We start from the raw sequence: 26,980 nt of genomic DNA on the forward strand, positions 1-26,980 counted from the left end.
TTCTGAATGTGCGTGTCCTACTCGGCAAACTGTTCTCATCGTTCAGTATAAGTCATCATTAATGCCCACTTTGGGCTAAGTAGTTAAGTCATCAAAATAAAATATTTAAATAAGTTTTAAAAACCATTAAGTAGAAGTTTTTAAATGAACTTTTACTATCATCTATATAAAGAGATTTGTTAGTTGGTTTGTTTGTCTGAGAGGGAGTCTCGCTCTGTTGCCAAGGCTGGAGTGCAGTGGCATAATTCCCAGGTTCAAACTATTCTCCAGGTTCAAACTATTCTCCTCCCTCAGCCTCCCAAGTAGCTGGAATTACAGGCACCTGCCACCACACCCGGCTGATTTTTGTATTTTTAGTAGAGATGCGGTTTCACTATGTTGGCCAGACTGGTCTTAAACTTCTGACCTCAGGTGATCCACCTGTCTTGGCCTCCCAAAGTGCTGGGATTACAGGTGTGAGCCACCATATCCAGTCAAGAGTTTTTTATATAAAAGTTTTGATGAATGATTTATAATCTAATGTATAGCAAGATTGATCGTTTTTCTCTTATTATTTATATTTAATATTTTCTAGTTTAACCATGAGTAATGAGTAAGCCTACTCTCAGAATAGTTTCTGTCACTTGGCATAATTATTATATAATTCTCCCTGCCAGCAATAAAAATTGATAACCAAAACATGTATATTCTAAAGTCAGGAGAAATATATGTCGATTGACATTCCAGCTCTTCAGTTAATTCAGGTAATAGAATATTTTAGCTGTCTGTTTATAATGACACTGAAACTGATAGGTTTTAAAGGAAAATTGTTTAGCCATGTTCTTATATGCAGATTTGTAACACTACAGCAGTGAAATAACACCATTGCATGGAATTCAATTTCTGCACATACATTGGGGTAAATATTGTGTAGCACTGAATCAAGTTAAGAGCAAGAACATCGGCTGGCAAATACTGAATGCTAAAGGGATGCATTACCAAGTGCTTTATATACAAAATCTCACTACTCTTGACCAACTGTGGGACATGGGTACCATGTGATGTATGCTTTCAGCTTAGAGAAAATATCTGTGAAATAACTGGCACACTTTAGTAAAGGAAAACTATTGTTGCTGTTATTAGAAACCAATATCAATGTATAAAGCCACCTTCCTAAGAACAAATCTGCAACTTACATTATAACACCACCTTGGTGGGTGCCACAATAATTGTTATAACTCTGCAAAAAGATGGGCGGCAGAACAAGAGTCTCTATAGCAGAAACTATAGTGAGTAGGCACTCCTGAAAAAGTTGAGCAACCTCAATAAGTTTGTGACCAAACACACGCAGGCTATTCAGGCTGAATCTTTAAGACACAACATTTCTGATCCACATGATATGGTAGAAAGAATTATCCTAGGCCAGGTGCAGTGGCTCACACCTGTCATCCCAGCACTTTGGGATTCCAAAGTCCGAGGATCACTTGAATCCAGGAGTTTGAGACCAGCCTGGGCAAGACAGCAAGACACCACCTCTACAACAAATACAAAAATGAGCTGGGCATGTGGTGCATTCCTGTAGTCACAGTTACTTGGGAGGCTGAGGTGGGAGGATCGCTTGAAACAGGAGGTGGAGGTTGCAGTGAACTGAGATTACACCACTGCACTCCAGCCTGCGTGACAGAGCAAGACCCCGTCTCAAAAAAAAAGAAAGAAAAAAGAATTGTCTTTCGTATCCCAAGGGTCTCATTTAGAGGGACACCTCAGTCTATACTGACATGCTGTTTTTGTGCCTTGTTTGGGGCTTGCTTTATAATGGCCTGAAATCAGGTAAATAGCATGTTTCTTCTATTCTCCCTCAAATTCCCACACTTTAATATTTGCCCTTGCTCATGGATGTTCATCTTCTTTCTACCCGATGGTGAGACTTTGTGTTCTTTTACAGGTGATATTATGATGGCCCTCAGAGAAGAAACTAGAAATAATTCTTTACTAGAGAAATTTCTTATAATGGATTATTGAATATGCTGCTTAGGGACACAGGCCTGTGGATGCACTTCTGCACAGTCCAACAGACCGTTTATTAGCTCTGTTTTTCAAGTGCAAACTAAGCTGTGTTTCTTTGCTTTGTTACAAACAATGCCAGGCTTTGAGTTTGCAAGCTGCTGTTTGCCATTCACATGAGCAAAAAAGAATTCTGGATTTTTTTTTTTAATTGCTAACAACTGACAATTTTACTAACACATTAATATATTTGGAACAACAGATGCTTCAATTACATATTAGTCATGAAAAGCATTGTTCCTGGCATAGTTCACACGTGAGTGTCTATAAATATATATGCCTCGCGAGATTCAGGGGCCTGCCGTGACATCACATGCTGAAAGTAAATGCTGAATATTGAATGATGTATGACTTCCATCTTCTCTCAACTTGTTTTCATGGTCTTTTAAAGCATAAAAAAGAAAATTCCCATTGGGGTAAAAACTAGTAAATAAATGCACAGGATTCTCTCTTGTTTTGATTTATTAGAAAACTTGTAGCTAGAATCACTCATCTGAAATATTTATACCAAAATCAATAGCAGAATATTACCTAGATTGGTAATAAATGACCATTTTATTGGTAGTCTCTGATGAAAATGTGTTGAGACTTTTGAACTTTATGTTTATCCCTATTTGAGAAGGAAATTTATAAGAATAATTTAATGAATCAGAGAATGGGGATACACAGAGTATAAATGCCAGCAACACAAAATTGCCTGGAGTATCTTCTTTAAAATTAAATATAGTCTTCTTTACTATAACTACTTTTAAAAATACCAAGAGGTATGAGAAAGTTAGTTTGGTGGCAGATGGATTGAGTAGGAAATATTTGAGAGCTTAGGGAATCGGTTTGCCATTGATAACTGCATTAGTGCAAATGCTTGTTTGATGCGTTCCCAGTGTGGCTGGAATTATTTAACATAAATTAAATATTGTTTTTCAATTGCCTCTATGCCAATCGTGGGTGGCAAATGGAAATTTATGAGATAAGCAAACCTGGCTGATAAGTCCACCGAGTCACAATCAGGAAAAAGAATAAAAATAGACCACACACAGAAGTCTCATGGATCACTTCTCTTTTATTGTGAAAGAGATGTTAGCACAAAACATCTTTGAATTTAACCCTCTACTCTTTGATTTTTTTTTTCCATGAGAAAGATTAGAACAGATCTTTGAAAGTAGAACATGGAAAATTCATATATTTACAGGGTAAAGAGACCCAGAGTAATGAGGGTTAATTTCATTGCAGGCAGGTTGATGTGACGTGTGAGGATGTCTAGTGAGAAAATGAATGTGAAGTCTCCTTTTTCTGTGATACAGGAAGAACCGACCCAGTGCTTTGCTGAACCCTGGTAGTCATGTGACTTGTAACCATAGACACCCACCGAAGCTACCTTTTCATAAGCAGACTTTGTATTGTTGATATTTTGGCCTTCTTATCACCACCTAGTACTTTCTAATTATTTTCAGCCTCTTAGACCAAAAGCTATAAATTCTGGCGAATGGAAAAAAAAAAAAAAAAAAAAAACCACGCTTGTTTTTCTTGTGAATTTGTTTGAGTTATTTGTAGATTCTGGACATTAGCCCTTTGTCAGATTAGTAGACTGCAAAAATTTTCTCCCATTCTGTAGGTTGCCTGTTCACTCTGATGGTAGTTTCTTTTGCTGTGCAGAAGCTCTTTAATTAGATCCCATTTGTCAATTTTGGCTTTTGTTGCCATTGCTTTTGGTGTTTTAGACATGAAGTCCTTGCCCATGCCTATATCCTGAATTGTATCACCTAGGTTTTCTTTTAGGGTTTTTATGGTTTTAGGTCTAACATTTAAGTCTCTAATCCATCTTGAATTAATTTTTGTATAAGATGTAAGGAAGGGATCCAGTTTCAACTTTCTATTTATGGCTAGCCAGTTTTCCCAGCACCATTTATTAAATAGGGAATCCTTTCCCCATTTTTGTTTTTGTCAGGTTTGTCAAAGATCAGATGGTTGTAGATGTATGGTATTATTTCTGAGGGCTCTGTTCTGTTCCATTGGTCTGTATCTCTGTTTTGGTATCAGTACCATGCTGTTTTGGTTACTGTAGCCTTGTAGTATAGTTTGAAGTCAGGTAGCGTGATGCCTCCAGCTTTGTTCTTTTGGCTTAGGATTGTCTTGACAATGCCAGCTCTTTTTTGGTTCCATATGAACTTTAGAGTAGTTTTTTCTAATTCTGTGAAGAAAGTCATTGGTAGCTTAATGGGGATGACATTGAATCTATATATTATCTTGGGCCATATGGCCATTTTCACAATATTGATTCTTCCTATCCATGAGCATGGAATGTTCTTCCATTTGTTTGTGTCCTCTTTTATTTCACTGAACAGTGGTTTGTAGTTCTTGAAGAGGTCCTTCACATCCCTTGTAAGTTGGATTCCTAGGTATTTTATTCTCTTTGAAGCAATTGTGAATGGGAGTTCACTCATGATTTGACTCTCTGTTTGTCTGTTATTCCATCATTCTCAGCAAACTATCACAAGAACAGAAAACCAAATACCACATGTTCTCACTTATAGGTGGGAATTGAACAATGAGAAAACTTGAACACAGGAAAGGGAACATCACATACCAGGGCCTGTTGTGGCGTAGGGGGAAGGGGGGAGGGATAGCATTAGGAGATATACCAAATGTAAATGATGAGTTAATAGGTGCAGCACACCAACATGGCACATGTATACATATGTAACAAACCTGCACGTTGTGCACATGTACCCTAGAACTTAAAGTATAATAAAAAATTTTAAAAAAAAAAAACGCATACTTTGCCCAATCCAATACTCTTCTTTAAGTATCAAGAAAGGAGCTGGGTTGAATTATGGTCTGGTCAAAAGAACATTGCAAGATTTTGTTTTTAATAGAAAGAAACACAGTGAAAATGGATACTTTTCTATGTTGGTTGCAAATGTGACTCACTAATAATCATTAGTAAAAACGGATTTCACAATTTTTGCATTTTAAAATATTTATAATTAAGAAAGGAAAAAGTGCAGATATTCTCAAACACTTAATCCTTCATTACTCTGTTTTTAGTTATATGGATTTTCTGTTGTTTCCCTTTAAACAGGGCCGTTCCCACATTTCCTGTATGCCAGGGACTGTTCGCCGTTGGAACTACCCGTCTCCCCTCTGCATTGGTAAGGATGCACCTTCTGTAACTCTGCTGCTGTGCACACACTAGGAAGAACAGGCCTGCTCTACTCTTGGGCATCAAAGGATGCACTTCTAAATTTCTTAATTTGAAAACATGTGTTATATAATAATAGCACATAATTCAGTAGAGCAGAATGACGAGTGTAACCTGCACCTTCCCCACTGAATGCGGCAACTCCGTCTTCTCAGTGTGTCTGGGTCAGCCCGCATAGACCAGAGGCAAGACTGCCCACTCAAGGCCCTACACCAAAATGTCATTCGTGTCAGAAGGCCAGTTTGTTAATTTGTGACAAAGAAGGAATGCAGCTGGTCTGAAAATCTGAGTAGTTTTCTGTATAGACCTTTAGCCTCAGAAAAACAAGTTTCCAGAAACAAAATTCGGAATGATAGATTACCCATGGAGTGAGGGAGTATTTCATGTTGGAAACAGCCCAGCGACTATCTTGTGGATGAGTTAATGGAGGCACAATCAGCTGACTTCTTTAGGAAAAAGCTTTCCAGACCTGTATTTAATGCCTTGAGACTCGCTAAACTGTTAGCATAGATGATGTGATGGGAGCTTAATGATTCTGGGGCATTGTAGGTGGTGATCACAAGTACCTCAATACAAAGGTTGGTGATGTCAGGGTGACTTTGCTCCCCATCATTCAGGCCCCCAGCTTCACCCATCACCTATGTGTTGTAGCCCAACTCAGAAATCTTTACCTGTAGCTCAGGTGACCATCCAGCTTTGCAGGTACTGTCTCAGCAGGATCATCATTAGTTACTTAACACTCTGTACCCCCAACCCACATACTGATTGGCTTCTCCAAACCTATTGTTGTTCTCCTGGATCTACTTCCTCTGAGAATGCCATTAGCAGTATCCTGCTTTTTTACTTTTTCTTTTTCTTTTTTTTTTCCCTAAACAATAAATCTGGGTGTTACCTTAAATTTCTTCCTCACTCCCTAAATCCAAGTGACTTCTCACTTCTGTCACCCCTTCCACCTGAATGTATCCTCCCCTGCGATTCTTAGCACCAATGCCCCATCTTTAAGATGGCACAGTCCCCTCCTAAATTATCATCTCCATGGGATCCTAACCTATAGCTCCCGTATTTAGCCATACTCCTGCTTTATCACAGGAAAGAGACAAAAGGAAACATTGGCAGTACTGATCTTGTCTTTATTTAAATTTGTCATGTCTTGTTCATCATACATTTTCTGCCTTTCTTTTGATTTTTTCCAAATATTGCATTAAAATATTTATTGGAGGATTTAGTCACCCTCTCGAATTTTGCACTGGAGAGAGTGTCCTCTCCTCCATGCTGTCTGGGCTCCCACCTGCAGGTGCAGTGAATCATCCCTACCCTGGGCTACCACCACCATGCGCCTGACTTTACTTCCTGCAGAGCTCTAAAGATATCGCTCTTTATTTTGCCCTTCTACAATCCCCAAAGGCTTTGGTGACAGAGACATGCACCACTCACCTCTGTACCTTCAGCACGTGGCAGACACTCAAGAATTTCAATTAAATAATGGCTAGGGAATGAATATCAGAGAGCAGGGATCATTCTAATAGTCACACTTCTGGGGGCGCTGTCTTTATTGTTCCCCACAGTCTTCCAACACTCCAGTATTGCTGGGGGTGTGCTCAGAACCCATTTATCTCCAGAGAGTCAGCCTCAAGCATGCCATACTGCCAAATGGTGTTTCAGGAGAAAGTGGTCAGCTCTATATGGATGAACATTAGCCATTTTAAAGGCCACAAAATAGCCTTCAAGTTGTCCTGTGAGCTGTTCACATTCTGTTTAGAATTCATTTCAACGTAGTGTGGCGTGGATACCCACAAGGAAAGCCAGGTAATTACTGTCTGTTACACATTCTTCTGACAGCCTAATTTCCCCACATCTCAAATCAATGTAGGTATTCAATGGTTTTTAGTAATACACAATTTAACTGCCTTGCATGGGATGCAGATGAAATTGTGTACAGAGGAAAATAAAACTGCATGAACCCTGTAAAACAAACAAAACTTCAGCCTTTATGATAGTCTCATCCAGGAGAGAATGCCTGTTTATGTTATCTTCCCTATATCATATTTGCTTACAAGTGAAAACTATACCTTAGTGACCAGTGTCTTCTTTTTAAAAGCTATTTCTTGGTAAACATAAATGTCTAGATTAACATGTCAGCTAAAAACAAGAGCTACTTGTAGCGACATTTAAAATCTCAGCCTTGATTTGGAAGGAAAAAATTAAAAAATTTTAAAAAGGAAAAAATTAAAACTGCCTTTGATTCATACAGAACATCAATCTGCCTATTTCTTTTTAAATGAAGAGCCTTCCCTTAATGTCAGGAATTGAAATTTTTTAAACTTCACAATGAAATCAATTCTAAGCAGGCATTGAATCAAACAATATGCCTTTGCTGTCACTTTGTATTACACAATGGGATTTTTTTTTCAAATAATTAACGTATATTTGCAAAATATAATAGGCTTTTCTCTTTTATTTAACGTTGTACATATTAGCACATGTTGAAGTTATGTCAACTTCCCTAATTCTTTACAGGGTATACAAGTTTTTTCATTGTTTAAAAACTCACACATGACCCATGATAAAGCTCAAAGACCGATTCTAGAGATTGAAAGGTTTTTGTAGCTGTTAGCTTTAGATTACTCCAAACCGGGGAATTTTAGGAGGAGAAGTTCAAGAGAGATAATATTTTACTTATGAGCTCCTGGAAATCCCATGACCTGATTTTGAAAAATACTAGTACTGATGAAGACACTGTATATAAAACCACTTCTCTGGAGGTGAACATATCAAGCAGTGTTCTCAGAGCTTAACCAATATTGACTATTTTGAATATTTATAACAAGCCCCAGAATGGTCTCACGGTTTTCTAGGGCCCTACAGCTGGGTGAGGTTCTCATCACAGCAGGTGGCCTGGGACCTCCCTGTCTCACTGCACCACAGAGCTCTTCAGCACCGTGTGTCTGTGTCCTTCAGGAAAAATCCTATGTATTCATTCTCCCCCTCCAAATCAGGAATCCATACAAAATAAGATGTATAAATCCAGTAAAATATAAGATCTCTAGCCATTTTATAAAAATAAATTCTTTTCCCTTTACAAAAACCATATTTACCAATAACTCTAAATACACTATTTACCTGTAAGAAAGGGTCTGGCAACATGACGACCACACAGAGATGGACACTGAAGCAATCTAAGACGTGGCAAGCCCAGTTGCCTTAAAATGTCACAAAGGGCCGGGCATGGTGGCTCAGACCCATAATCCCCGCACTTTGGGAGGCTGAGGCAGGCAGATCTCCTGAGGTCGGGAGTTCAAGACCAGCCTGACCAACATGGTGAAACCCCGTCTCTACTAAAAATACAAAAATTAGCCAGGTGTACTCGCAGTCATGGGTGCCTGTAATTCCAGCTACTCGGGAGGCTGAGGCAGGAGAATCACTTGAACCCAGGAGGCGGAGATTGCAGTGAGCTGAAATTGTGCCACTGCACTCCAGCCTGGGCAACAGAGTGAGACTCTGTCTTAAAAAAAAGTCACAAAGGAAGAAAAGATGGATATGCATCTTTTGCAAGCTCTGTTTTTATGCTTATCTATTGACTTGTAGTTTTCTAGATGAACAACAGCAAAAACAAAGGATTATTGTGGCTTTAACTAAGCTCTCAAGTAATTAGGTGATTGTTGTGTGTTTGACAGGAGATGAACCCAGGGTTCAGGCCCCTGATCAGTTTCGCATCACACAGACATTTGGTCTGTGTGGGACACAGACACCTGTGTTGATGATGCCGTCTACGTTCAGGTCCTGGGCCAGCCCCTCCTGCAGGGCTGCCTCAGTCCTCAGCTGAAGATATATATAGGTGTTTGTATTTTATGATTTACAGTTGCATGTGTGTGCGGAAATCATGCTAAAATCAAAAGGAACTTTTTAGTAATACCACGTTTACTGGTTCTGTTGTTTTCCTTTTTTTGTCATTGATTCAGCCTTTTTCATTCATGTCTTCCCTGTAGTTGTGTTAAAGAAAAGGGGTCACAATTCAGACCCCAAAAGAGGGTTCTTGGATCTCGCGCAAGAAAGAATTCCGGGCGAGTCCGTAGAGTAAAGTGAAAGCAAGTTTATTAAGGAAGTCAAGGAACAAAAGAATGGCTACTCCATAGACAGAGCAGCCTCGAGGGCCGCTGCTTGTCCATTTTCACGGTTATTTCTTGATGATATGCGAAACAAGGGGTGGGTTATTCATGCCTCCCCTTTTTAGACCATTTAGGGTAACTTCTCCACGTTGCCATGGCATTTGTAAACTGTCTTGGCACTGGTGGGAGTGTAGCAGTGAGGACGACCAGAGGTCACTCTCATGGCTACCTTGGCTTTGGCGGGTTTTAGCCGGCTTCTTTACCGCAACCTGTTTTGTCAGCAAGGTCTTTATGACCTGTATTTTGCACTGACCTTCTATCTCATGCTGTGACTTAGAAAGCCTGAACCATCTGGGAACGCAGCCCAGTAGGTTTCAGCCTTATTTTATCCAGCTCCTATTCAAGGTGGAGCTGTTCTGGTTTAACACCTCTGACAGTTGAATATGCATATCTACTGTCACTGCAGGTCACAGGAGCCCTCAGGGAAAGGGTATTTCTGCTAAACGTATTTAGGCATGCCACTCAGATTCACTGGTGTGTCTTCAGCACAGTCAGCAGCTGCATGGACAAAGTGCAGACGGGAGCCTGGCCTTGCAAATGCCTGGTCTCTCCCACAAAGAAATCGCCTTGAGAGGTTATACTTTAAATAGCAACACAGTTGATGCTGTCCAAGACTTTTCCAGAATTATGACTCACACCACAAAAATACACTTTTAAATGTTTGTAACTCACATTTTTCAACTTATACAATGTTTGAAATCCAGAATATGGTGCCCTGGCTTGAGCAATCACCATATTCACTAGACTTGAGTTTTAGCTATTTCTTATATTAAATTACAAATAAAGTGTTTCAGCCTTGATGATGATTAAAAAACAAAAAGGCTTCACTACCGGTCCTACGCGGCCTCTAAAAGAGGGCTTCCAGAAAACATTTTGTTTAAAATATTTTGCATAATGAGAGCATTGTTAGAATAAAGCCATTTCCTTTGGGCTTCCTGAAAAGAAGTGGCATTATTTGCATAATTTTGGAATATAAGAAATTATTTTAATAGGTTGCAAATGGTCAAAGATTGGAATTTCAAATGCTTCAACTTATATCACTGGGCATGTTTGTTGTAAAACCAGTTGTGTTTCTTTATAGTCAAACCTCAGATACAGTAGCAAAACATGTGAGTCGCCAAGATAAGGCAAGATGCATGAACTTATTTCACCCTCTCTCACAACATAAGATTTCCTGGGGAGAAAGTGGTTGCAGTTAGCTGCATTCCAAAATTGAAAAGCTATCTGACAGTCATGTGTCCTGGCTGAAACGGGTTCTGGAAGCAGACGCAGCTGGAATGACCTTCTGGTTGTACTGTTTACCAGGCATGTCACTTTAGGCAAATTTCTTAATCTCTTCCAGGCCTGGTTTCTTTGTGTGTAAGAGGGGAACAGTCATCCTTCAGGGTTGTTATGTGAGTTAATCTATGTAATGTATATCTAGGTACAGTAAGTACCACATAGTTAGCAATCAATAAATAGGGACTAATACTACCTCTCAATGAATTGCAGCTAATAAACTGAAGTCTATTTAATGCCTGACTGCAATGCAGACATTAAATGGACTAATCTTTACTGGGAGCCTTTGAGTACGAGGAGAAGATGGATCTTGAAAAACGGTCTTTATTCTAAAGCAGTTCACTGTCAGGAGGGAGAGCACAGCTCATAAATAATAACTAAGGCACACAGCACTGTATCATGTGCTGTAATTAGGGGCGGAATTCAACTCCGAAGACTTGCTGTTTCTCAGCATAGTTGAGTGAACAGGTTGGAGCAAAGATTCCAGGGAGGAAGTAAGGACCCGCAGGACTGACATCTTGTCCACTTAACAGCCACCTGTGGAGGGACGCTGAACACTTTGGGCGGTGTGATCCTGAGCCCCGGCTTCCCAGGTTCTTACCCCAACAACTTAGACTGCACCTGGAGGATCTCATTACCCATCGGCTATGGTAAGTGAAAACACTGTCCATTCCTAAAAGTTCATTTTTTTCATTTCCATCTCAGAAAGAATTAAGCAGAATAAAATGCCTTGTTCTGTTGACATAACTGTATCTGTAATTGAAAGCGGCATACAGATTTAAATAAAGCTTTCACAGAGTAACTTTGAGAGTAGAAAACTTATTTGAAAAATCAACTGAACCATGCAACTCTTTTCAAGGCAAATTAAATTGGCTGAATGATGATATCATAGGCACACAGAGTGCAAAATGTAGCATCCCTAATTCAATTATCAATGTCTTTATTTATGATAACGCTTTTTCTAATCTATCTCTGGAAGTCAATAATGGTTATTGTTTCTTCTGGATAATTTCGAAGGTTTTTTAAAGGTTATAACTCCTTTTAAAATAAATATAAAACAAATTTTAAGACATAGTATGGTATCATACATTTTTATTATATATTACATTGTTTCCGGGTTAATAAATAAGTTGTTTTTTAATATCTAGTTATTAACATTCAGGTTATTCACCTTAAATAATTCATAAATTTAATTGTTATGTATACTATTATAGAACCTTTTTCCGGCCTCTCTTCAGAAATGCAGGGTCTTTGTGAAATTTTGATCCCCTCTCACGCTTTCTCTGTCTGCCTCCCGGTTTCCTTCATATTTTAGTTCTTTTATTTGGGTCTCCCCTACCTGTGATTTTCTCTACAGCACTCACTCTAGGTAGACGAAGTTAGGTACTCAGTGAATGTCCTAGGGCAGAGTAGCTGGGTACTTCTGTACTAAATAGTAGCTGAATGATGAATGAATGAATACAACCGTAAGTAGAAATCACTGCCATGGAAGAAGATCGCACTCTTTATTCAAAGCTTCTGCTTTTAGAATCTGTGCCCAGGATGGCAGTAGCAGGAGGAGTGAGCAGTCAGGGTGGGCTTGCTCAGCAGAGAGTGGCCCGGGAATAAACAGTCGGAGTGACAGCCCTGCAGGCCAATCAGGCGCCGGACATGGGAAATGCAGTCAACCAACATGACCATTCCACCACGAAAGAGGAGGACCGTGGAAGAGCAGCTCGACGGGGGCGGCCTGTGGAGTCCATCCCCGCCCAGTTATCTGTAGGAGGCCACGTCTGGTGGTGGTCGAGGAAGGGAGAGACTCTGTGGAAGGATTTTTATAGGAGCCCCTTATTTCTCCCAGGTTTCTTAGTTTACTAGTTTTGTTTTTTTCAATCATCATCTCTCTGAGCATAAGGCAGTGATTCTGCTAGGGCTAAATGAAATGGAGAGCTGTGAATCACTTTCAACAACATTGGCTCCAGTGTTCCCCCAAGCTGGGCCCATCGTCCTTGCCATGGAGATCTGGAGACATGAACTTGTTGAACTAATCTTTGGAGTCAAGGGTTAAGAATTATTTCAGAGATATGTGTAACCCTGGATAGTTTCCACGGCTGCAGTGCTCTTAAGGACCACAGCCGTGTTGGGCAAATTATTGTAGTCATGAACTTCAGAGAATGAGAGAAATCTGAGGCAAACTGCAGTGATCCCTGAAGGAGGTGTGGTTTTCTTGAATGAGTTCATCCACAGGAACCCCAGCTTCCTCATTTCTATACCTGAAATAGCTACATAAGGTTATGGTGAGGGTTCATTAAAATAATTCTGGCTATTGGCAGGCTGACGCAGGCAGATCATGAGGTCAAGAGATCAAAATCATCCTGGCCAACACGACGAAACCCCGTCTCTACTGAAAATACAAAAATTAGCTGGGCATGGTGGCACTTGCTTGTAATCCCAACTACTTGGGAGGCTGAGGCAGGAGAATGGCGTGAACCCGGGAGGTGGAGGTTGCAGTGAGCCAAGATCGCCCCACTGTACTCCAGCCTGGTGACAGAGCAAGACTCTGTCTCAATAAATAAATGAATAAATAAATAAATACATAAAAATTCTGGCTAGAAGATTAGTGCAGGGCTTGGTATGTGATAAACAACAACAACAAAAAAAAGTGAAACAAATAATAAAATCACCTAGTTGTATTTTGTATCGTTCTTCCAAATGTTTGCCACCTTCCTCTCAAAACTAACCGGAAACATTCTATGAATAAAATAAAATTGGCATAAATATTTTCTTAACTTATTTTTCCAATGTTACTATTTTATCATTTCTGAGAAGGGTATCATTTAGTATATTTTCTTATTTATTTATTTATAAACTATTGTGCGAGAGAATAATTTGGGAAAAAACTTCAATGAAACCAAATTGTCTAAATTCATATTTGGGATCTATAAACCTAAACCAACTATTTAAAGAAGATTGAAATGAAAATTATGAAATATCTTTAAACTGATGTAAATCTTTTAAAATTTTGATATTGCATAGCATGAGGGTTTAAAGAGGATCTGGAAGAGGAGAAAAGAAACTTTATCTCAAATCCAACAGGCATAAAAAATATTATCCCTAGCTTTTTAGAATAGATGTAGGTATGCTTCACAATAATTTGTTATAGATTACATTTGAGTAATGTGCCAGGGTTGCCTCTGATAAATTGTATAACCTCTCAGTAGTAACAGATGCGAAGTGAGAAATGGGGAGGAGAGGGATGTGAGTGGCCATGCGTCCCCTGACATGGTCAACATTTGGAATGATGATGTCCCTGGTAGGAGTTCTTTCTAGAGCTACATCATTTTCGATCAATTTGCAAAATCTGAGAAAATTTTACTATCTAGCTTTCAACCCCACATCGTTTTTTTTGTTTTTGTTTTTGTTTTTGTTTTTGTTTTTGTTTTTGAGACGGAGTCTCGCTGTGTCGCCCAGGCTGGAGTGCAGTGGGGTGATCTTGGCTCACTGCAAGCTCCGCCTCCCGGGTTTACGCCATTCTCCTGCCTCAGCCTCCTGAGTAGCTGGGACTACAGGCGCCTGGCACCGTGCCTGGCTAATTTTTTTGTATTTTTAGTAGAGACGGGTTTTCACCTTGTTAACCAGGATGATCTCAATCTCCTGATCTCGTGATCCGCCCTCCTCGGCCTCCCAAAGTGCTGGGATTACAGGCGTGAGCCACCGTGCCCGGCCCCCACATCGTTTTATAGTGAAAAACATTTAAGTAAATTACTTCTATATATTCATGGCCTTCCTTAATTCCTGCCTCTTCTCGCTCATAATATCCACTACCAGAGCTTCAAGTCTCCCTTCTATGCACATGAATTTTAAACCAACATCATGAGTCTTGTTGTCAAATGTCAAACCACACTTCGGTGGCATATGAACGAGTCAGATTCTCCTATTCAATTCCTAATTCATATCCACAGCACTGCACAGGTCATTTTTCTGTCTCTGAACCTTATCTTAGTCTTGTCAGCAAGCTCTTCTCAGAATCTCCCAGATCATAAGCAAATATCAGATAATATCCTTGGAAATTTTGAGGAAGTAAGTTTGGGGTTCAAGCTCAGACGTCTGCACTTACAAATCAAGCACTCACTCCAGAAGTTTCTTACGTGAAACAGAATGGGAATATAGCGGAGGTGACCACAATTATCTTGTAATTATGACTTCTCCCCTTTTTGGTCTCTCATGTTGCTTCCTATTAATAGCCAAACCATAAAGTGATTCTGGAACATTTCCTGTGGTTACAACTCAGAAAAGGGCCCCTTATTTCCTAACGGGACAAACAGGGAGATTGGGAAGATAGACAGGTATTTCAACTGATGTCACACAAAAAAATATCTTACCAGGATGATGCTGTTAGGGTGATCTTGGTGATCAGGTTGCAAAAGAATAGCCAGTGATGTTTTTCACCTTGGGAGGATTTTATTAGGTATTACAGATCTTCCCATACAACAGGATAAGCGTGGGATTGCCTGATTGATTATCTAATCCAGGAGTTAAGCAGTTGCCAGTTTAGTCAAATAATTCTTTTGATTAACTCTACTCCCAGAGCCCATTACCGTGGATCGAGCCACAATTAGAATTGGTAAAAGCATAGGGACATAGCTGCTTTGGTATCACGTGGAAATCATCCTGCCTCATTTTCCTAATTATTCATTCCATGAACAACTGTTTTCTACACCCTGCCTCAGTAACCCACAGTGACCCACACAGCCTGTTCCTCAAAATGACCAAGATAACTCTAGCCAAAAGGACTGAGGCAGTTGGCAGCATAAGCTGTGGTTGCTCACCATTTGGGGCTCTGAGTTGAGCTGAGTAGAAATCTTAGTCCTACCAATGATTATACAAGATACCAGAATGTTTTTGAAACTTGTTTCCTTATTTTTAAAGGGAATATCATAAAATATCAGTCCCATAGGGCTATTTTGAAGTATTGTAAATGCATGACATAGGACATTATTTAAGTGCTGTTTTTAATAGCTAAACCAAATTCGAGTTTAGTTATCTAGTAGCTAAACCCAATGGTTGTGTGCCATTTTCTTTCCTTTTTTACAGACTTGGCTTGTTGTTTTGTGATGCTCTGTCAGAACTCAACCAACTCAGGATTTCTGTCTCTGTTTTCTTGAGAGTATCTAAGGGCACCATGAACAGAAATGCAACCAAGATTTCTATCTGCCTTACTCCATTACCTTTTATACTTAAAATCTACTGCACTAACCGTGGACACAATGCTCTCCAAAATTCCCATGCCATCGGACTGTCTGGAAACATAGGGAATATATAAAAGGTTCTTTAGAATGTTCAATAGATTCCATAGGTATTAACACTTTTGCTATATTTTTATTACACACCGAAGGTGCAAAACAGAACAAGTAATATTCACAGGTTCTATCAACTAAAGACTAAGGTTTAACTCTGAGATCATGGTCACATTACTATTCAAAGTTTTGTCAACACCAAAGGCAAAAATTCTCTGTGCAGGTGACTTGTCACAGGCATTTAATTTTCAATATGTAATCACAATTGGAGAAGAGAGTGCTGGGTATATTCTACCAAAGGTAAGCATTCAGATTTTTTTGTTGTTGTTGAAATAATATATATATTTTAGTACTTTCTGAGATAATAGAAGGATAACCAGGTTATGCTTATTTTAATCCTTTTATTTGGGCTTTACAATGTCAAACTGGATGCAATTTGCTGAAAATTAGATAGCTAAATAATTCTATTTTAAGCCAGATTAGAGCTGGGCTCTGTTCTATTTTCTAATATGGATTAGGTAGTTTGATGTGTGGCTGTATAATTTATACTGCTTAAAATGGTAATTTTGCTCACAATATTATAATTGTCATAATTCCATTCCCTTTTCAAGCTGAATTCCAAATCAGTAACAAACCACTTTCACTGGATCCTGTACTTTTGAGACGTTGAACATCCTCCATTTCTTTGCACCCTGATCCCTTTGCAAGTTGTTATCTTTCGTGACTGTGCCGGCTCATGAATTTCAAAATGTGTTTCTGGATAAATATGTCTAAAGTCTGCATGTGCGCATCCGAAGTGAGCACATTTCCACCCATTTCCCTACCATTAGATATTAAGTGTTCCAGTCTGGCCCCAGTGTTCCTTTCTGGTACTCTGGGCATGCATAGAAGTGCCAGCAATTCAACAGGTTGTTTTCTGTTACTCTCGGGTCAGCTTCTTGATTCCGCCTGGTTGTAATTAATGTGAGGAATGTCAATAAAACTCTGTGGAGCACGTGGATTCAGTGTTCCTAAGACAGTCGTGCAAACACACATGTGCACACACAAATGCATGCACGCATGCACACGCCACACACACACACACCCCTACTCTTTAGTATGGTTTATTTATTAGTAACAAAATTCATTTTTATTAGATTCATAGGCCATACCATCAAACTGTGTTTTTAGCTCAGTAGTGGGTAAGTGGACAGGCAGATCTGGATGTGCCACTGGCTGAGCAGTCCAGGAGCTCAGGTGTCACAGCAGGCAGAGGAGACAGCTCCAAACCAAGGGATACGGGAGCCCCTGGACCCCCTCCCTCCCTTTACCCCCTCCCTCCCTTCCTCCTCCCCCTCCCTCCCTTCCCTCTCCCCCTCCCTCCCTCCTCCCTCCCCACTCTCTTGGCGCCTCCTTTTCTCCCTTTTTTTCTTTCTTTTTTCCTCACTTCTGAATTTCTTTTGAACAAAAATATTTTCTGGAATTTAGAAACAAATTAATAGCTTATTGGTGGTTGTTTGACAAACAGCAATATTTGACATTTTTTAATATTTGCAGAAATGTTGTATATTTAAAGAGTTGTTCCACCTTGGTTATATATAGCAGACAATGTTAGAATGGCCAAGACCACCGCAGGCTGAGATAGCCCTTTCTTGACTGGTGACTGGTGATGTAGTACCGGCCTATAGACTTGGACAATGTGATATGAATCTAGCTACTCATTCTAAAAAAAATTCTAAAGTTTGCTTAAATTATTAAAGATCTTTCTTTTTCTTCTTCTTTTTTGTCTCCTCCAGTTTTTCACATTCTATTTTTTTTCAATTCATCCTCTTTCAATCAAGGTTGAACATAATACAAACTGATTTTCTCCAAGAAGAGTGGAATATTTTTACCATCGTGAGACTGTCAGCTCTTGTCTAGCCTATTGGCATACCAAATGAGAAAAAGTGAGGCCTTCATCAGTGAGTGCGGGGTTAAACCTTACTCTGCCGTTTCCTGTGTGACATGAGACAGAACAGCTAACATTTCTGAGCCTTGGTTTGCTCACCTGTAAATTATGAGCATGATGATGGTTACTGTGCTGGGAATAATCTTGGTTGGCAAATCAGACCCCAGGCATACCGTTGGCCTCACCCAATGCCCACCCAGGCAGGGCATTATTTACCCTTTTGCTTCTCCCTGCCAAGTTTCTCCATAATTAATGAAATTGTTTTTCTTGTATGACTTTAAATTTTCTTGAGAGATTTTAGGTGTTTCTTCCCTACAATTTTTCACTTGGACTTTTTTCTTCCTTTTCACAAAGTACTAGCCTCTGACAACTGTGTTTTCCTTTGATACCTGAGTAGATATGTTTGTGTGAATATTTTTCTGCACTTAAAATTAAGTAGGATAACCCAAGTAGGTGTTATCTTTAATTTTCCCAATCTAGGAAACATATTAGATGAAAAAAAAATTTAAGTTCTCATCTGTCAAAAAGAGAAGAACCACGCAGAGTAAAGCTTTCTTTTATATTGGAATAACACTCTACAACAGCCGTTAGTTAGCTTAGTTTAAGTTTTACGACCCAGCTTAACTGCATGGATTTATGCAAAGACTAACATCTTTGGAGTTCTATATAAATTGCTTAAATGAGTTAGAATATCTAAGACATAGTAGTAAAATAAGTTAAAAAATGCCACAATGGAAATAACTCTAAATTGTTTGTCATTGTTTCCTTTTAAATTATCAGCCATAGCTTACGTAATTCACAGATCAGTATGATACCAGAGACACTGGTCATTTGTACCGTCTTTTGGTATGCTGAACTATGCCAGGCTGTTAGATTTAATTGTGAGAGTTCTGGTGGGGTTTATTGGATTGGGTTTCTCACAAACATCAATAATTTGTTTTGCACACATAACACAATAGAAAATGATCACTTAACTAATAAAACTTGTGCAATGGTAGGACCATCCAGTTAGTGTAAAAGCCACTTTTAAAGTTTGCTGCATAAAACTATGGGACAAGGAGAACAGGCAAAACAAACAGACAAACGTAAAACAAAAACAAACTCTACTGCATGTTTTAAGACCAAAATTGTTTTTTTGTTTGTTTTTGTTTTTGTTTTTTCCTTGATAAAGCCATCAGTTAGCTTTTGGGTGATGTAACAGATGATCACAACTTCATATTTAAGATCGTCATGATTGTAAAAGTCACTGGACAAAATCATCCCGGTGCACGTGTGTGCTAGTTGGTACTCTTAAGGATTCTACCCGTGTAGCTCTGTGGTACGGTGCTGGTAATATTCACATTTCACAAACAAATTGACTTCTGGACGTGAGTTTCCTGGAAAAAGACCATGAGGCAGAAAGTGGCAGAGGGAAGATGGAGCCAGGGTGTATCCTCATCCACAGTGCCTGCCATCCTCCATGGCATGGTTCTGTCTCACAGAGAGGGACTGTCTGGGGAGACTGCTAACACTCCAGTCACTTTTCATGAGCCTTGATTTTATACATTTTGATATGAACTTTCATTAAGTTCGCACGTTTTTCCACAGGTGCCCATATTCAGTTTCTGAATTTCTCTACCGAAGCTAATCATGACTTCCTTGAAATTCAAAACGGACCTTACCACACCAGCCCCATGATCGGACAATTTAGCGGCATGGATCTCCCCGCGGCCCTGCTGAGCACAACGCATGAAACCCTCATCCACTTTTACAGTGACCATTCGCAAAACCGGCAAGGATTTAAACTTGCTTACCAAGGTAAGGAACAACAACAAGAACTGAAACCCGGATCTAAATACACTTCTTACATTTCAATTGCATGTAAATATAAATCTCCCTGATTGGTTCGAAGTTCGTACAGCTGGAATAATTGTTCGGTGGAATGCTGGCTTCTGGTTCGTAGTGGAACACTTGTTTTTGAAAACAGAGATAAGGACACAGATGTAACCGCCAGTGGGTTTGCCTTGCCCGTTGCCTAGACAGAGCTGATTTATGAAGACAGGGGAATTGCAACACAGAAGGAGTAATTCATGTAGAGCCAGATGTGTGGGAGACCAGAGTTTTATTATTACTCAAATCATCCTCCCCAGCATTCAGGGATTCGAGTTTTTAAAAATAATTTGGCGGGTAGGGGCTTGGGGAGCCAGTAGTGCTCCTTGGTCAGGTTGGAGATGGAATCACAGGGGGCCAAAGTGAGTTTTTCTTGCTGTCTCCTGTTCCTGGGTGTGATGGCAGAACTGGTTGGGCCAGATTACCAGTCTGGGTGGTGTCAGCTGATCCAGCAAGTGCAGGATCTGCAAAATATCTCAAGCACTGATGTTAGGTTTTGCAAGAGTGATGTGATCCCCAAGAGCAATTTCAGGAGGTTCAGACTCTTGGAGTCTTGGAGACAGAGGTTGCATGACCCCTAAACCATAATTTCTAACCTTATAGCTAATTGTTAGTCCTGAAAAGACAGACTGGTCCCCAGGCAAGAGGGGGTCTTTTCGGGAAAAGGCCATTATCAATTTTGTTTCAGAGTCAAATCAAGAATTGAATACCTTCCCCAAATTAATTCAGTCTATGTCCAGGAATGAACAAGGACAGCTTAAAGGTTCGAAGCAAGATGGAGTTGATTAGGTCTGGTTTCTTTCGCTGTCACAATTTCCTCAGGTATAATTTTGCAAAGGCGGTTTCACAGACACACAGGGGATGATCAGGTACAGCTGTTACCTACGCTTCACCTGCACTCCCATTCCACCTGCACACACTCTCTCCCATGACCGTAGTCATCTGCGTGCTCAGCCACTGAGTCTCATCATCCCATAGCTTTCCCATTTGTCACGTGTCCCTGTGAGCTGTCATCCATTCAGGACACCGAGCGTCCCATGGTGCCGGGAGTTGATACATATGACGGTAAGTCTGTTGGTCTCTCAGGTGTGTATGCCTTGCCTTAGCACAGATAATGGCTACCTGCACTGTTCATGTTCAACTTTCACCACAAAAAGAGAAAAAAATCAGGGATTGAACTTTATCATTTTTTACTCCTTCAAATATGCAATCTGTAAGAAAAGTTTGCATCATCAAAGCATTTTTGACATGTGAAAAAGTTCAACATTTTTATTTCATGCAAAATGATTTGTATGGCCTTTCCTTGAATATTGGTAGATCAAATGAGGTTGAAAATGTTAAATCTAGAGCTTGCCATTTTTTTTAAAACTATAGTTAAATCACTTGTTTCCCTAATTCCACAGAATGCTCAGAAACAGGGCTTTCATATTTATTACTGAAAGAGGCTAGTATTTTATGTTGAACTCTTAGGCATTATTATGTGTAGTCTCACCTAAAATATAAAATATAGACACAGACTTCCAGGATTGAGGTCTGTTAAACTGGAAATCTAGGTAGGAGCATAAAAGAGAGGAAACTAAAGGCTAAATCAGTGAGCAATATGCCTGTAGACATTGCCAGCATTTTTCTATGAACACACTGTGTCTTCCGGTGTTTCCTTTCTTTATTTTCTTACTACTTAGCAAACAGTATCACTCACTAATCATTCCCTACTTGAAGCACACTAGAGAAAGAAAGAGAGAGAGAGAACATCAGAGAGGAAGCAATTTCCCACAACAAAATGGATACAGATCTGCTTGCCTGTGCACCTATTTTCTGCTCTTTCTCATTTTCAGTGGAAGAGAATGTACCTCCTACTTAAGGGTAATCGAGGCCAGGTGTGGTGGCCTCATGCCTGTAATCCCAGCACTTTGGGAGGCAGAGGCAGATGGATCACCTGAGGTCAGGAGTTCGAGACCAACCTGGCCAATATGGTGAAACCACATCTCTACTAAAAATACAAAAGTTAGCCGGGCATGATGGCAGGCACCTGTAATCCCAGCTACTCAGGAGGCCGAGACAGGAGAATTACTTGAACTCGGGAGGTGCAGGTTGCAGTGAGCCAAGATTACACCATTGCGCTCCAGCCTGGGCGACAGAGGGAGACTCCATCTAAAAAAAAGAAAAAAACCAGTAATCGATCCTATGCTCTAGGTACCTCTCTCCCTACTATTTCAGAGACATTGTATAGTGAATATTTTCTACTTCTGCATTTTCAGCTACTATCTCTCCATGAAATTTTCCCCAATAGCATTTCAAATATAACTCAAGTCCCTCACACATCCACACACACACGTACACATGTACACATCTATTTATAATTTTAATGTACCTTTGACCTCCGATCTTCCTCCAGCTTCTAATTTCTAAAACAAAATTCCAGAAAACTTACGTAAACATGCTCAATTTCCACACCTGTTTCTCGCTTCTATCTATTCAGCTGGTGTCTAGTATGAATGGCTCTTCTATGGACAAGATCTTCTATTTCAGGAGATGTTAATGTCACTAGCCCTAGAGGCACACTTCCTTTCTCATGTCTCCTGGTGACCTCCAGTATGCCTACCACTTCTCTTGACGCCCTTTTCCCTTGGCTTCAGCTGCCACAAAATCTCTGGGCTATTCTGCTGTCTCTCTGGCTAAGTTCTTATTTTCTTTGCTTCCTTGACCACTTCTAACTGACTTTAGCTATATAGGAGGTTGGAATCCTCCTATATTCCATCCTATGCTTTCCATGATTCAAACTCCTGGATTCAAAGCCCATCACGGCCATTCACAGCTGATACGTCTTGTGCCTGGTGCCTCCAGCTCAAGTCTTCTGCAAGCCCCAGGACACGATGTCTATTTTCCGCCTCCACTGGGAAAGACACAGGCACTGAAACATGTGCCCGAAGCTGAGCTCACAGTTTTGCTTCCCATCCTATCCTCCAGTCTCCCCGTCTAAGTGTGAGGTGCAGTGTTCCTGGAATCTGCGCCTGCCGCCGTCTGTCACCACCAGCAGCCCTAACTGCTCTCAGACCTTTCTCCTAGAAAATGGCCAAACTCCTAAATGTCTTTCCAGATTTACTCTTCCAACTTCTCTCTTCTTTCCAAAAGGCATACCGGATTGATTCCTTTTGTGATGAAAGCGTTTACCATGCTTTCTTAGAGTTTTAGGAAATAGTTCAATGTCTATAAGGAGCCCAGTCTCCCAGGCTGTGGTTCTTTCTCTGTCTTGATTCTCACTTGCCTCTCTGAAATGTCTCCGGCAGCCACAGTGATTTCTACCTCAGATCTTTTACACGTGTAGCAATCTCAGCCTGCAATGCTCTCCATCTCCATCCCCACTCTTTGGTTAGTCACTCAGAACTGTTTCTGTGTAATACCCTGAAGGAGGCAATCTCTGAGTACCCCGACCAGGGGAGGTCTCCTCATTCAGAAGCTTGAATTCTGATGTGCTTCTCCCTGTGTGCTGGTCAAGAGCATTCCTGCCAGATCTCTCCCATTCTCTCCACTTCTGGACTCAGGATAGAGGTGCCTTCAAAATGAAGTGTGGTGGTGTGACTTGCTTTGAGTGATGAAATTGGAGTGAATGTCGCTTGGGATGGAACCTTGAATAGCCAAAATTTAGTTTGCTCTAATAGCTGCTCAGTCATCTGGATCCCTGAGTATCTACAGTAGTCTCCTGCCATCCCAACCCAGAGCCAGAAGGAAGCTGTCTTATATTAAGTCACTGAGATATGGGATATTGTTTTCTTGTTTTTTGTTTTCGAGAGGGAGTCCCACTCTGTTGTCTAGGCTGCAGTACAGTGGCACAATCTCAGCTCACTGCAACCTCTGCCTCCCAGGTTCAAGCAATTCTCCTGCCTCAGCCTCCCAAGTAGCTGGGATTACAGGCACCCGCCACCATGCCCGGCTAATTTTTGTATTTTTGGTAGAGACAGGATTTCATCATGTGGGCCAGGCTGGTCTCAAACTCCTGACCTCAGGTGATTTGCCCTCTTCGGCCTCCCAAAGTGCTGGGATTATAGGCGTGAGCCACTGCACCCAGCAGGAATATTGTCTTTTAATGCCATATAAATGAACCTAAACTGACAGGCATACCCTGGGACTTAATAAAATCAGGAATTTATTGTATACAGTCAGCCCTCTGCATCCATGGGTTCTGCATGTGTGGATTCAAGCACCTCAGATCGGAATATTCTGAAATACGCAACACATGATTGTGTCTCTACTGAACATGCACAGACTCTTTTTCTTATCGTTATTCCCTGAGTGATACAGAATAACAACTATTTACACGGCATTTGCTTTGTGTTTGGTATTATAAGTAATCTAGAGATGACTTAAAGTATACAAGAGAATGTGCTTAGATTATATGAAAATGCTCCATTATTTTATATGCATATTCTGTAACCCACCCCCCTGCATAAGCCAAGGGACAGATGTATTTCTATGTTTAAAGGATGCCTTACTAAAAACAATACACTGCATAAAGGTGATGGTCATTTCTGTGTTACCTCGCTCTGTGCTCAGCAGGAAGCGCAGTGCCTTGCCTGTAATTGGTCCCCAGTGCACACCTGTGAGCTCCATACTTGAGGCGTTCCCCCTCACCCCACCCATGCTAAGGAACTTTCTGCTGTGCTGCATATGCATTTTAGGAAGCACCTGTGCAGGGCTTGCCTTTATTTGGTTTATCTGTGCTCTGACTTCCTCATTAAATTAAATTGATTTTTAGTCCCTACTCATTGCAGATATTGCTAGCAAAACTCTTTTAAAGGATAAAAAAATTGTAGCTAGATAGGAGGAACAAGGATGGTGTTCTCTAGCCCTTTAGGGTGACTGTAGTTAACAATAACATATTCCGTAATTTCACAGAGCCAGAAGGATATTGAACATTCCCACCACAAAGAAATGACAAATGCTTGAGATGATGAACATACAGATGTAGTAATTGCCCAGATCTGATCTCTATAGATTATATGTATTGAAACATTACTATGTACCCCATGAATATCTGTAATTATTATCTGTCAATTTAATAAAATTTAAAATATATATATATTTAAATTCCAAAGACTATTACATAGAAAAATATTTAAAAATTTAGCCAATTCATGTCACTGCAGATACTGGCACAAATACCACGTGTCCAGTCTTGGTAATGTTGGATTTTGTAGAGGGCTTCTTTAGGGGATTGTGCTTTCAGCCAACGAAGTACCAGTTACACAGGGATGGTGGGATTTGTAGTTACTATCAGGAAACATGACCCCAAGAATTACCTCAGGCACTGGCAGTCCTACCATGTGTGCAAACAGCTCTGAGTGTACCCTGGGTGTAACCAGTGATATAAAAATATTATCGATGCCAGTACTGTTATTCTCTTCTTTTCATTTCATCTGTTCCATTGCCACCAAAAATCCCAAAGGGATCAGAATTAGTTGGTTGTCAGCCAGTCACGGTGGCTCACGTCTATAACCCTAGCACTTTGGGAGGCCGAGGTGGGTAGATCACCTGAAGTCAGGAGTTCCAGACCAGCCTGGCCAACATGATGAAACCCCATTTCTACTAAAAATACAAAAACTAGCTTGCCGTGGTGGGGAGTGCCTGCAATCTCAACTACTCAGGAGGCTGAGGCAGGAGAATCGCTTGAACCTGGGAGACCAGAGGTTGCAGTGAGCCAAGATTGTGCCACTGCACTCTGGTCTGGGTGACAGAGTGAGACTCTATCTCGAGGGAAAAAAAATAGAATTACTTGCTTGGTTGTCCTCTCTGCAACACATAGACATGTATATCATTGTTACACATAGTTGTGAAAATAGAGTCTTGATCAAATTCTAGGACTAACCTGGTCTCCATAGCTGAGTCCCATCAATTAGTGGTTAGATGTAATCCATGGTGGGGGGACAAAGATCCAGGATGTTCCCCATGAGTCTGCCCTCTTTGATTGTATATGATAGAAATCTGACTCAAACTAGTTCAGGTAAGAAGTACAAGGTGACAGCTGCGTGGGCTGAGGCACGTCCGGAGCCTGGGCCTCAATGACACCTGAATTCTGTTTGCCCCTGTTCTGATTTTCATACCTTTTTCTGCCCTAATACACATGGATGATATGTCTCCAATCTAACCATACCCTGGTCAGCAAGGACAGGATCCTGCTTCCCCTACTGCAATTGCTAAACATTTTGGGAACACTATCCTGGTGGGACCAGCTTGTGTCTAAGTTCAGCCACTGAGGCCAGGTGGACGGAGACTATGTGTTAGCTCAACTTGGGTCACAGAGTCAGAAATGTGATTAGCAGACTTCACTCAAGGGCATAATTTAAAGGGGAAGAAGCTGGTTCCTTTAAGAAGGTGCCTGGGAAAACAGCATAATACATATACCATGAAACTGTTATATAATTGGATTAAAACTATGGAAATGAAGTATTTGTATGCAAGAGATTTTTGTTAGTGTTTTCTTATGTCCTCATCTGCTCTTGCAGAAGTATTATTAGTTGGTCTGGAAGAGCTAATTGCCCCTGTTTTACTATATTAAAAATAATTGCTGCACTTTGGGAAGCCGGGGCGGGCAGATTGCTCAAGGCCAGGAGTTCAAGACCAGCCTGGGCAACATGGCGAGACCCTGTCTCTACAAAAAATGAGCTGGTCGTGGTGTTGGGCACCCGTGGTCCCAGCTACTTAGGAGGGTGAGGTGGGAGGATTGCGTGAGCTTGGGAGTTCAAGGCTGCAATGAGCTGCCATCACACCACTGCACTCCAGCCTGGGCATCAAAACGAGACCCTGTCTCAGTAATAATAATAATGACAATAATAACTGTGATGTATGGTGTGCTCACTCTGCACCACACTCTATGCTTCCTGATTTCCACATAAATTCCAAGGTTATGCACATTTCACAGATAAGAAAAATGAGGCTCAGAGAGGTTAGCAAATTGTGAAAATGTGCACAGCTGCCTGTGGAAGTATGATTTGGAATCAAGTCTGCTAGACACCAAAGTAGTCGTGTCAGCCAAGATGTTGTATTTCAGAAGAAGGAAGAGAAGTGAAGTCTTTGGATTCTAAATCAAATGATTTAGTCAGTGCACCAACAGGGAAAACAATGTTTAATCCTAATGAAGTCAGTTTAAAAAGAACAATTTTCTCCCACGAGTTGCAAAACCACTCGACCATCCCTGAGCTACAGAATGGCCACTGTGGGAAAACTC

The 26,980-nt window shown here is 40.5% G+C and overlaps 1 protein-coding gene across 1 annotated transcript in view; it reads left to right on the top strand.

Annotated features, from left to right (window-relative positions):
- Positions 1-26,980, top strand: part of CSMD1 (CUB and Sushi multiple domains 1) — a 2,074,981-nt gene that overhangs the window by 1,846,068 nt on the left and 201,933 nt on the right. The window contains exons 39-41 of the mRNA XM_033177634.1: positions 5,123-5,192; positions 11,220-11,336; positions 19,477-19,686. Coding sequence (XP_033033525.1) covers positions 5,123-5,192; positions 11,220-11,336; positions 19,477-19,686 — 397 coding nt within the window. The remainder of the gene's footprint in view (positions 1-5,122; positions 5,193-11,219; positions 11,337-19,476; positions 19,687-26,980) is intronic.

The sequence above is a fragment of the Trachypithecus francoisi genome, unplaced genomic scaffold, assembly GCF_009764315.1.
Source record: "Trachypithecus francoisi isolate TF-2019V2 unplaced genomic scaffold, Tfra_2.0 Contig01558, whole genome shotgun sequence".
NCBI classification, from domain to species: domain Eukaryota; kingdom Metazoa; phylum Chordata; class Mammalia; order Primates; family Cercopithecidae; genus Trachypithecus; species Trachypithecus francoisi.